At 38.1% G+C, this 13,496-nt stretch overlaps 1 protein-coding gene across 1 annotated transcript in view; it reads left to right on the forward strand.

Moving 5' to 3' along the window:
• LOC108789609 overlaps window positions 1-13,496 on the forward strand; it is a 94,651-nt gene that overhangs the window by 79,913 nt on the left and 1,242 nt on the right. The window contains exon 7 of the mRNA XM_018559670.1: window positions 2,319-2,388. Coding sequence (XP_018415172.1) covers window positions 2,319-2,388 — 70 coding nt within the window. The remainder of the gene's footprint in view (window positions 1-2,318; window positions 2,389-13,496) is intronic.

The raw sequence follows: 13,496 nt of genomic DNA on the forward strand, positions 1-13,496 counted from the left end.
AACACTGATTATTCTCTAACAGCACCCCCCTGAATGACATCGCCTCAGGCGGTGATTTACCTGTGGACAGCCCTACATAATATACAGGTAGTTTTATGTGATCATAATGCTAGGTCTTCTTTAATAAAGAAAAGTAACTGGGCTATGAGCTGATCAAATCAAGAATATGCAAATACAGTTTCTTAAAATATTGCAGCAAAGTTTATAGCAGCCAATCTGATGTCTCATTTTCCGTAGAATTTAGAGTTTAACTGAAGCCCCAAAAAGTTTTGGCTTCAGTACTTTCAGATAAAAGCTAATTGGTTTCTATGGGCTAACTGCCTCATTTTGCTCAATGGTTAAAAAAATTAGCTCCAGTATATGGTGTTAGGGGAGATCTGTAACTAAAGCAGCAGTAGCAATACATAGAGGATGTACTTTGTTTTATCAAGATTAAAAAAATAAATTTTGCAGATGCTTGCCACAAATCAACAAAAAAACAGACCTAATATAACCTACACCCATCCTCTGCTAATTATTTTATCCTATAAAAAGAGGAATGTTTCTGTTAAAATAATCCATCTTTCTGTTATACGGAGAAGACAGCAAGGCACAAGCATATCACAGTTTACCATCAGCATAAATCTAAAATTAAGGAAGTAGTTAATCAGCCTTTCTCATTTGTGACCCCACAAAGTCATATTTTGTCTTGCAGTGTTATGCATCTGGTCAGTCTCAACTGATCAGTGAATCCTTTGTTTTGTTTAAAGAATCTCTTCTAATTAAATCATTATATTTCAATCCAAGATGAGTATAAATGCTAAATTAAAACATAATTCAAAATGTAAATAATACAAAAATAATAACTGCCATTGTTTATTGACTGAAAACCAAATGTATTCAAAAGGTCCTTTGCCTTTGACACTTTACCCATAACAGAAGTTAGCATATGTGGATACCATTGAGAAAATAAATAGGAACAAAACTCAAAAAATAATAATGCCTACATTTGCAATGATTTTCATGATCTTTGTGGTTAGACATTAAAAATAACTATACTAATTATAGTTTAATTGGCAATACAAATAATATATATTAAAATGAAATACAAATTGACAGTGATGTCTTGCAAACATAACTTTGCAATAACATTTAATTTCCTCTAGTCAAATTTGAGAGTAAAGTGTTTATATTAATATCGGAACACTTGTTGAGTTTGTATTTTCTCTCTACTTTGCACCTCTATTGCTTTTGTTATGTTACTGTGCAGCACAGTAAACAGAAAATGAAAACTCTGGCTAGCAGTCCAGCCTGGGCACGCAAAAGTCCATGGGGTTGTCAACATTTGCCCTGGACCCCCGGTAATCTAAGATCATTTGGTTTAAGAGCTGCCAGTGACTTCTGCCAGAAGATAAGCCTGGTTTGTGTTTCTAAAAAAGAACTGTAAAGTATCACTAAGACAGCTACTGCCACCACTGCTTCTTTATGGGACCTGCTACTTTTAGAGCATCAGAGATATCTTGGCCATGAAAGGGGATTCTGCCCCTTTCTGGAAAGGAGGACAAGAGGTTCTTCTGCACCTCTTCCAATTGGCACATTTTTTGCTCCCTCTGGGATGGCAGCATGAGATCTGCCATTTTCTCCTTGTATTGGGAATTCAAAAAGGTGGTCGATCAACAATGGTCTCCTTAATGACCTAGATCATCGGGTCCTTTCACAGGCATATCAGCATTAATGAGCCCATGCACCACAAACAGCCTGCAGAAGAGAAGTTCTTGGTGTTGCTGAGGACAACATTGTCCTCAAGGATCTCTCCCTATCCATGTACAACTCTCAGGGTTTGGGAGTAGTCAAATGTATCCCATGTCCTCCTTCTCACCACCAGCACCCCAACCCTCATCCTCCACCTTGTACTCCTCTTCTACTTGCTGCTTTTTTTTACCTCACAGGGATGGAGTCAGTTGTACATGGATCCTGCTGGCCATGAGACACACTGGGCTACCAATACATTGACTATGTAGTCTTGGTAGTCTCTTTCTAACAGGGTAGTCATCCACATGGTAGTCTTATTATAACATAGCAATCTAACAAAACATGCTGACAAGCCAGTCTCTTTTATGGCAGTCTTGGTAATATGTCAGTCTCTCTCCTTTCCTTAGCTGGGAAAGTTGATATGCATTCTGATAAGTAGTCAGTCACCTATCTCTCGGATTGGCTGATAAATTGCCATTAAGCCACTAAGGTAATCAATATTGAAAACTGCAGTTTTGGGAAAGAAAATTACTGTATGAACCCTAAAGCTAATTAGTAATTCTTTCTTTTTAACAAATGTTTTCCAGCTCTTTCATGAGAACATTAATTGACCATATGGATTTCAAAGCTTTGGAGTTAAAAATGTGTAAGGCCAAGGTAAGTGAGATCAAACTACACTATATATAAATGCATGACAATGGTGTTGCAAGTTAATATTTCGTATTATAACTTGCAATAACCATATAAATTACCCTATTATAATTTTCATGGTGTATAAAATATAAGCTAAATTGCACATCGGTCACAAGAATCCAATGAGGCTACATACTGTGAAACTTAAAAGCATTAACTTTGCAACAGCAGGATGATTTATTGAGGTAATGTAAAGAGCAATAACAGATAGAAACCAATCAAGTGCCACCTTTCATCAGTTTAGAGTAGTCAAAACCAGCCAGCACAGAGTGTGGTAAATAGTTTACTAGTCTGCCTTGTCTTAGTACTAGTAGACATGCTCCCTCAAAAAAGCAACAGCCAAAGAAGGATTGCAGACATGTTTTAGTATGTTCTTTGAAATCCCTCTAAGTGACAGAACTAGAGCTGCCTATGCCAATACTTCAATATACTGACCACTACTGAGCTAGTAAGTTGACATGCTATATGGGCCCAGGTTACATAGCACCAGCCCAGCCCTAACATTGCTCAGCCCTGGTGCTCTAATCTTCTCTTGTCAAGCCTAATTTTTGTTTTATCAAATATTAGACATGCAGACTGTTCAGGCCACTACAATTGTGGCGCCATAGTGAGAAAATCAGAGGTGTTTATTCCAGTGCTCCACCACACTGGCACACTCTATGGACCCACATTACCCAGTGTCAGCCCAGACTCCACCAGATTGCTGGGCTCGGGTGCTTTAGACCCCCCAGCCCTCCAGTCATTAAGCCTGATTTTATGCTAGATGAAATCATAGGCATGTATATAATCATTTTTAGTATATTTTCTAATAATTGTATTACATATAAGCTCTCAAAATCATAATGTTTCAATTTCAACTGTATGTCATATAGAAACCTCTAGCTCTGTTTTCTATACTTGTTGCTGCCTGTTTATTTCTGCTCTAAAACATTTACAGTGTCTTAGGTTAGAATTTCCAATACATTCCATAACATTTCTGAGCTTGCATATTAATAAATAAGTTACACAAAATGCCTAAAAAACGGAGTCTTTCAATCAATAAAGGCGGGTTTATTTTTCTGAGAAAAAAAAGTTAACTAGAAAGTATACCCTCGGGATTCCAAATCAGAATGTGATGAACAATAACAGCTCCAGCTCGAGTGTTGGTACGACCATGCCATGAAGCCAATGAGGGCAACGGTGCACTGCTGCCTAATATTATGCATGCTGTTCACTAGCATATGTTTTTTGTCCTGGATTCATGCTGCATGTCACAAAGAGGAGGATGCTTGGCAGCTTTTTTGTGAGTGTATGTGTACTTTGTGGGGGAAGGGACTGGGGATGGGGACAGAAGACAAAGACAGCATTTAAACTGATTTCCTTGGGGAGTTTTTGAAAGGCTAATGTAATTGTTTAAATTAAATTTGAGGCCCTGCCTAAAATCTTTACCTAATACTATCCATCAGCAATATAACTTTGTAGTCATTTTGCTTAACTTCTGTTATATTATTGCAGCTTTGAGAATTATTTAGACTTTTAAGCTGTTTTGTCTACCCGTCTTTTTCTGAGTGTCAATTATATCAACATTTAACAAATATTCACCGACATTAAAAAATATATTCAATTGTATTTTAAAAATTTTAAAGAATATTTTTTAAAATAAATGTGATAGAATATTGCTGTTCAGTTAAGCATTGCGTCAGTTAAGCATTGCGACTGTTTTCCAAATTGCTGGACAGTCGTAAATGTTTTGACTACTTGTGTTTTTGTGCTAATTTTATCCTAAATAAACCTCCTGAAAAAAGTGTAATCTGTTGATTCTCGATACTGCAACTTATATAAATTTAGTATCATCATTAAAATAACACTTTGGTAGCACATAAAAAAGTAGTGATTGGATTTCCTTTTGGAAAACAAATGAGATATTTGGACAAATGAGGAAATAAGTTTTTAAGGGATTGCAGTCAATATGTGTTGGAACTATTTGCACAGCCTCACAGAGAAACAAAAGCACAAAGTCAGATATGCATGCTGCACATGGCTTGAAAAACACAGGCAGGAAGCCACAGCTTTATTATCTACCTTATTCAATACAACAGAGAATCTACCATAGATATAACAGAACTTATAAACATTGCCATCTAGTGACAGAAATTATATATTGCAGTAGTTGATGCAATAGACACAATGTGTATTCTAACAATATGCATCAAATGGTTTACACATAGAAAAGACACTATGGGCATCATATGGCCTCTAGTAAAACCTGGTTTTGTCAAAATTAAAGAGGGACTGCAAGTAAATTGCTAAATACTCAACAGAAATACATGGTGGGATCTGTTTAATGCAGCGTTTCTCAATCTGTTGTCATGTTATCCCATACAAGTATGCAAAATCTTGAGGTACCCCAGTCTAAATAATAAAATGGTAAATCTATAAAAACAACAACATGTGGCTCCTCCAAAATCCATACCAGACTCTTATTCAAAATAGGGGTCTAGTATGGATTTTAAGGGGGAAGCCCATACAATGACAAAAAAAAGCTATCAGTGTCACTCATCTCCATCCCCAGACAGTGTAACTATACTTAGTGGGTAAAAGTATCATATGCAGTATAATGACTCTTGGTCTTTCCATCTAAACTGGATAGTTAAGTTGGAATCATTCCCCATAAAAGCATGGGTTCCATCAACATATTTATGCTGAATTTTAACAACAGGAATGGTCAAGCAGTCTTAAACTCATCTGCCTGATTTCTTAAAGGTAGGCACTTGACCATTGTGATCATATGTGTGACCAAACATGGCCTGATTCATACTGCTGTGTGGAAATTCTTCAAACCAATGGCAGTTTGTTCCTGCACATAGGTATCGTAAAGTCCGAAATCCAGGAACACAAAAACATATTTAGCCCCAGTACACACCTTCCTGCACTATCTATGCCTTCCCACCTCTTTTTATCAATGAAACCACCCAATGCGGTGGTTGCTTGCCTTCCACAGTTCGTCATTTTTCCATCTAGCTCCGACCTGATAGCAAAGTAGAATGTCACACACACATCATACAGCTGTGATGTGTGCCCTCACTACCCGGGTTTTAAACATAGGGGTCTATTCACGAAGCAGCCGAAGGATCTATCCGTAGCTTCGGCCGATCCTTCGGCTAGCTTCGGCCCCAGGACCCCTTCGGTTCAGTAGAAACGAAATGCTGCTGTACAGGCTATTCACAATAGCCCGTACAGCTCCAGAACTTAGCCGAGCGGCTCAGTCGAGCCGAAGGCATATGCCTCGGCTCGGCTGAGCCGCGCTGAAAGCCAAAGCTGGCCAAGCGGCCGGCCATTGGCCGCTCGACAGCCTGCTTCTGGCAGCTGGGCAGAGCCAGCCGTGATCTTACGGCTGGCTCCGGTCACTTGCAGAGAGATCAGTGTCCCTGGTTACCAGCTAACCAGGGACACTGATCTCCAGACAGCAAACTCTCCCTGGCGCTCCGGGAGTCTCCCGCTCCCGGGCCGCCAAGGAGAGATACACTGCTTTTTCTTTTTTTTTCTTTATTCTGACCCGCCCTCTGCTGCAGTTCTCCATCAGGTCCATCAGCAGAGGGAGAGTGCAATGCTAGTTTACTATTGGCTATTGCAAATTGAAATAGCCAATAGGAATCTAGCAATTCATTCCTATCGGCAACATTTTAAAAAAAAATTTCTATTCTGACACGGCTCCGTGTATTTCTTCAAGGCATGTACAAGGAGAGAAACATCTGAAGCTGGAGTTGCTGTTTAAATGTCTGCATCATTTTCTGTGTTGTACCTTTGTGTTGTCAACTAAAGCAAGATGCACAATACGCTTATAAGGAATGTGACTATCATTTGATCTCATAGATGGTATAGTGTCTCCTGCAACTTCTAGCTCTGTAACTTTTTAACAGGAGAGCAACAGGTTTCCTAAGATTTAGCTAGACACTTGGCTCCTTTAACATCAGTTTTCTCTTCTGGCAGTTCGTTGTTTAGCTTAAAAAGGAAAACATGACATTTGGGGTTAACTTGAACAACATAATGCTGACAGGTGCTCCCCAGTCTAGTCTACGATCATTACCATTTTAACAAGTCTGTAACAGACACACGGATAACTCAATGGGGTGCCCACATCTCAGTTTAGCTAGTGGTGCCACATCAATGTATTACAATTTTCACCCTTTGTTTTCCTCTTTTATGTTGCTGAATTGCAATAATTACAGCCCATTGATTCACTTTTTCCATGAACTGTAGACTTAATTAGCTGCTCAACCAAAGCAAAAGAATGTCAGCAAAGAAGTAACTTTTTTTCATTACTATTATAGCTGTGCTGTGCTTTATGGTAATTTTTTAATCATATGTATAGAGTGAAGTGTATGGATTGCATGGTCTATAATGCAAGAATTCTATTTAAAAATAATATTAAGGGAGTTAATAAAAGGGTTAAATTTAATGTTCCATATTATTCCTGGAAGTTATGTATAAATAAGATTATAATAGTACTTGCGACTGTACTCTTTAGTTACTCTTCTAAGAAGTTCCCCTGCTATTTCTGCTCTGTCTGCCTGTCTTGGTATTGGAAAATCTTGCATGAAGACTGATCATTTGGGAACAACACAGGGAGGAGATTGATAGATGCCAGACCAATGTATGCAGTTATGAACAAAACTCTTTCATAGAGCCACTACCAAAAACAAAATGAGTGGGCAGAGGTCCTCACTGAACTGTCCATAGCCATATTAGTATTTGGTAGACGTGTTCTTTAAAGCAATAATAAATACTGTAATTCGACAACAATCAATTGACAAAAAAAATGTATTTAAACCTCCTGACTGGAAACATTCTGGCCACAAAGGCAAAAATAATCTCAGCCATCAAAGGGTTATTAAACATAATTGCAAATGTAAGTAATTATATTTATCCTAGTATTTTATTTTTATTTTAGAAGATTGCTTTGTGTTTGTTTTGACTTATTTCTGAATGTTTTGGAAAACAGTTACATTTAAAGCTGAAAGTCTGGCAGAGATAACAGACACACATAAACACAGCTCTGTAATCAGTAAATACCCAATTTTTAATAGCAACTAGTGTAAGTACCTGAATTTGATGTGCTATCAGTCTCTTGCAATCCCCTGCACAGCAGAGCTCAGACTGGGAGAGGGTGAAGCAGCACAAGGAGGCAGACAGTTGTACAACAGTACTCTTGTGCTAACAAGGAGCATGCTGAAAGAAGGCGAGAGCACAGTGACTAGGAGACAAACTCTTAAATCTCCTTCCTTGTCCAGTCATAGGCAAGCGGAGGGACAAGACCTGTAAGCAGCGGCGGAACTATGCTATAGGGCCTGGGGCACAGGGGGCGCCCGGCCAGGACAAGGTATAAAGGGGTCCCCCCGATGCTGTGTGGGCTGCCTGGGTTGCTATGGCATCACAGGCTGTTGGCTGTCACTGGCGGCTGTGAGGAGGAACATGCCACTGTCTCTGTGCAGCGGCGCATTCCTCCTCAGAGAAATGTGATCAGCCACCTGAGACCCTACAGAGCCCACCATAGAGAGTCTATGGTGGGCTCTGCAGGTTCACTCTCAGGTGGGCTGTGTGGGATCTCAGGTGGGCTCTGCAAGGGTTGTAACTAGAAATCACAGGGCCCCATACAAAATTTTGTATAGGGACCTGTGATTTCTAGTTACGACCCTGCCTGTAAGTGTTACTTAACTGCAGCAGTGAAAAAAAATCAGGTCTCCTCCCCTGTTTGGCATGGATGTTCTGTTTTGCAAAGCCATGTGCAACTCAGAATTGGATGGCTGAAAATACAAATGTTTTGGTAGGTAAAACAGCTCCCTTATATGTATTTCAGTTGTGTAGTTAGCTGTTTCACTGGGGTTTAGCTTTAAAGTTAGCCTCTCCATTGGCAAGCATGTAAACATATTGGCCTCTTTAAAATCCTCTAAGGCAGCTGTTTCAAACAATATCCTTCTTTCCCCAAGAATACTAAATAGTGTTGCTAGTGATATGCATATTTACTGCAAGTGTCCTCAGCCTATTCTAGCCACTCCTCCTGGTCACTGATTTATGCATGGAACGGTGACACATGTCTGCCCAAGGAGCGGCTGAGGCGCATGTCATGTGCGGGCTGTGATTGACAGCTTGGCTTCTGCTTCCCTATGCTATCGCACAACTGAAGCCCTATACTATCGCATACAGTCGCAACAACTGGGCCTCTGGAGACAGGCTGGAGCATAGCTTGTGCTCACTGATTATATACTGGTGAGTTGTCTTTAAGCTGAATAGCGCATATTTGTCAGTGGTTTTTATAAACGTTAAAAAGGAAAAGATTGCTTTAGCAAGTCACCAGTTCTTTAAGAACAAATAAGGGCATCACTTGTTTATAAATAATCTTTAAATCATTTCATTCCCATATAGAAGAATATTAAACATTTCCCAGGTTTTTCTTGATTCCTTCTCATCAATGTTCTTCCATATCATTTTTGGAATTGATATAATATTAGTAATATCTTTCATTATACAATATGATATATTATGTAGTGGAATGGGCTTAACTGTTCACAAAAATAAAATCATTTTAATTTTTCAAAAGCAATGTTCCTTTAATAGCCTTTAGTACCACCCATAGCCATAAAACTCATTAAAGTGGGTTTGCATTTGTCAAAAAAATAGGGCACAGCAGTAATGCTGAGCGGTGAGTGTTACTGTGCTTCCTAGGGTGCTGAGAGTTGGTTCATGTATACTATTTATTCAAACCAGATTTATGGATTATGTCAATACAGTACAGTGATTGGCTAAATGGATTGCAATTCAATGGGTTTTATTTATAGATCTTATTTTATTTGTGTTTATTTGTTTAGTTTTGTGCCAACTTTTCAGGGAACATAGCTAAATAAATTTGGCTGTTTGACTGCTCAGCTTGAATGAAACATTCATCCAATAGAAAATCAGTCCCATAACATTCCTGAACTTATGTTGTTTTATTACCTAACCCTTTCCAAAAAATGCCTTAATATGTAATATGTGAATAAAAATGTGGTGCTCTTGATGTGTTGCACTACTGGCACTGGATTTAGTTTTAAAATTAAGGCACCAACATTTAAAAGAGATAAAGTTTTGAAATAATTATTCAGTAAAAAGTAATTTATCAAGTACTAATTTTAAAGGTTTATTAAAGCATAACTTTTATTCACACTCATATAGGATTCCTGTTCATTTATAACAGGGGACACAGAAAAAGAGATAGAGGACTCTCGGGTCTATTCACGAAGCTGCCGAAGGATCTGGCCATAGGTTCGGCCAATCCTTCAGCTAGCTTCGGCCCTAGGACCCCTTCGGTTCAGTAGAACCGAAGGGGTGCTGTACGGGCTATTCACAATAGCCCGTACAGCTCCCGGTCATGGGCGAGTGGCTCAGCCGAGCCGAACGCATATGCATCGGCTCGGCTGAGCCGTGCTGAAAGCCGCAGCTGGCCGAGCGGCCATTATAAAAAAGAAATAAAAATAAAATATTTGAAAAATTTGATAAAATTAAAATAAAAAAAATTTCGGTATCGGTTTTCGGCCTGACAATTTTTTTACTTCGGTTTCGTTTCGGTTTTTTAATTTCTATTTCAGTGCACTTCTACTAAAAAGAACTTTAGTGCACAGAAACAGAATATAATACCCTATTGTTTGGTAAAATATAAAAGAAGGGGTCACATCAGGTAAATAGGAACCAAACATGTCATGCCTTAAAATTGCATGTGCCCATGAAACCGCAAAATGCTACAACACCCAAAATTTCCCATAGGCGACGCTCTTAAAGCTTTTACTGATCATCAGTTTAGTGAGCAGTGATTAATGGCCCTAGAATTATTGCTCTCGCTCCAATGTTCGTGGCAATATGTAACATGTGTGGCACAATTTTGGTTTTTGCATGTACGCACATCCAATACATGTTTGTAGTTGTATTTGTATATATGCGGGGGACTTTAAAAAAAAATGTATGTTACCTTGATTTTTAAAATTTTCTTTTTATACGCTTAACTTTATTGCTATCACATTGGGGGCTAACGAGCCCCCTATGTAATAGGAAATATGATGTGACAGGTCCTCTTTATAGGGAAATCAGGGGTCTTTCAGACCCCTAATATCACATACGGGCCCCAAAGAAGCTGATAAAGCAGAGATCTGCTTCACCAGCTTCTTCTCCTGGCTCTAAGAAACTGAGAATTTGCACAGTGGCACTGGAAGTGATGAAAAAAAAAACACATGAAGGGGGAATTAAAAAATTTAAAGTTATGCTTTAATGAACCTTTAAAATTCGTACTTGATAAATTACTTTTTACTGAATCATTATTTCAAAACTTTATCTCTTTTAAATGTTTGTGCCTTAATTTTAAAACGAAATCCAGTGCCAGTAGTGCAACACATCAAGAGCACCACATTTTTATTCACATATTACATATTTAAGCATTTTTTGGAAAGGGGTAGCAATGTCACATGCAATATTTACTACTATAGTAAGGTATGAAGGTGAAATATAGTGACAGTAATACTGACACATTCCCAGCCTAGCATAGGATCAGTTCTGAATTGTAACCTAGGACATTAGATTACTATGCACTTGATCGCGTGTAATGTCTATAATTCATTTTACAAAACAGGCTGCGGGATTTGTGTTTTATCTTACTATGGCAGCTTTGTTTTAATCTGTAAGTAGCAGCTTAATATAAGGTCTTCTCCAGAGTTACACTGGAGATGTGAGCTGATAAAAGACCCGTGCAACAAATGTTTATAGCATTAAATATGAACAAAAGTTCTTTCTTTAGACTGGACAATGTGACACAGGCGTGTGTGAAGCACACTGAGAATGTTCAATTCTCAGTTGATCTGGTCTTAGTAATTATTCTTCAGACCAAGCAGCATATTATCACACACCAAGGTTAATGCCAAAAGATTACCCATCATTTTTACATTCAATGTGAAAGTGGTGCAAACAGGTGCAGACACAAAAAGAAAATGAGGGGTAAAAACTAGAAGAATGAAAGCAAAGGACTATTAGTTTTAACCACAGTAAAATTAAAGGCTTCTTTAAATAAGAAGCATTCTTATATTACCAACTGAACATGTACAATTAGAGTAAAGCTTTATTAGGGGAGACACGGACATTTGCACACACACATACACAAATCAAATCCTTTTATATTGCACTTAGTGCTCCTTTCATGTTTTGTTGCTGACTAAACTTACTGGTGTTGCATAAAAAAGCCAAAAACTGCTCGACATAATTTTACACATAACTCCTAAAGCCAAACACAATAAAACAATCTACAAGGATACTAGAAAAAATGTAGTTCCAGGAAAAAAAAAAAACTTTGTTCTGAATTTCCAGTAACAGATCTAAATATAACCTATTGACTTTTTTTTTTAAATTTTAGTTGAAATTTAGAACTTTTGAACCTGGCATAGCTACTATCCTGCCAGTCAGCTAATATCCTATATCAGACAGTCAGAATTGTTTTGTGTCTTTGCCTACCTTTGTTCATGAATGCTAGGAATCAGTGACCCTGATTTATTAAAATGTAGTAGACCATTTTCACTTTCAAAGTGAATTTTAGCTCAGTGAATGAGGGGCGACAAAGGGAAAATTAACTTTAGCAAGAATACATGAACATCTGAAAGGAAATTTAAAAAACTGGATTTTTGCTCACACAAGCTTTAATAAGTGGAATCAGCACAGCTTCACCTTATTCCCTAAGCTGAGTGAGCATTCACTTTGCCAAGAGAAAATTCACTTAGCACAGTAAATGAGGTGAAGTTGTACTGATGTCAGCTGTCCAATTGTGCAAGCAACAATCCTGTTTTTCTTATTTTCCTCGCACATGATTGGGTGTTCTTTGCAAAGTAAATTGTACCTTCTTTTACCTTATTCATCAAGATAAATTAATTTTCACGGAGCACCCGTGGATAACAAACTACATGCCCCTAGAGGTGGGACAAATGCTATAGCCACTCTGTATGCATTTAAGACACTGGAACATCATCGGTCAGGGCACTTCGGGATCTCTTCCCCTTCCCCCCCTCCCTGTTCCTCCAAAACCGCTTTCCCCCTTCTTTCCCTTACAACCCACTCGATCCCCGCTAACTTTCTACTTTTCCTAGCTAACTTTCTCCTTGTTTCTTCTGCTTTACATGTTGATTGTTAACAAACCAACAATGGGCTTGGAGCTTGTTTTTAGAAGCAGGCCTGCATGTGGGCCCTACTTCACTATTCACAATATTATACAAACAATACATGTATTTTGGGGCATTAGGGCACACGTCCTTTGATACCCTAGCCCACTCTGATCCTGGTTATTTTGCACAACAATGAATGTTTTTGGTGCCCATGTATCTTATTTGTTCATTTGTAACCATTTTATGTAATTTTTCATTTTTTAAATTATTAAAAAGAAATTTACAGTAAAAATAACTATAACCCTGTTTTCAGAACTGTACATTTAGTTATAGCCTTTTATTTAAAATTAATATATATGGAGTACCAAATTCACATTAGCAATTTACTTTAGCTTTTTTTTTTCCAACTTTATATTTGGCTGCCTAATTTGCACCCAAGTACTGAATTTTGTTAAAGTGCATTTAAATCCCAAACTTTTAATTGTTTTCAGTTTTGGAGTAGTTAGATGCCTCATCGGGTTTTTAATATTGGCTGTGCATGGAGGAAAGCCCTAAAAGCAGAACGTCCAAGATGTATTTTATTCAGATTCTAATATCATAAAAAGCCAACACATTTTGGGGGTTTAAAGGATCCCTTTTCCTCAGAGATGATGGCATTGGAGGCATCCTAGGAAGCAATTAGTATGATTGCTCCACATGAAGGTTAAGGCTTAACTGGCATCTGAAGTGATTATCCTAATTACCCCTCAGAATATCTGTAATTCTATCAGTCCAGTACACACTTTATTCAACAGTACTAAGCCCTGAGGAAGAGGAACCCACTGAACCCCAAAGTTTGTTGGATTTCTATGATATAAGAATTGGAATAACATGAAAACTGGACTTTATAAATTCTGCTTTTGGCACTTTCCTCCTTGCACACCCAGT

Source organism: Nanorana parkeri, unplaced genomic scaffold, assembly GCF_000935625.1.
Source record: "Nanorana parkeri isolate BGI_ZX_2015 unplaced genomic scaffold, ASM93562v1 scaffold411, whole genome shotgun sequence".
NCBI lineage: Eukaryota > Metazoa > Chordata > Amphibia > Anura > Dicroglossidae > Nanorana > Nanorana parkeri.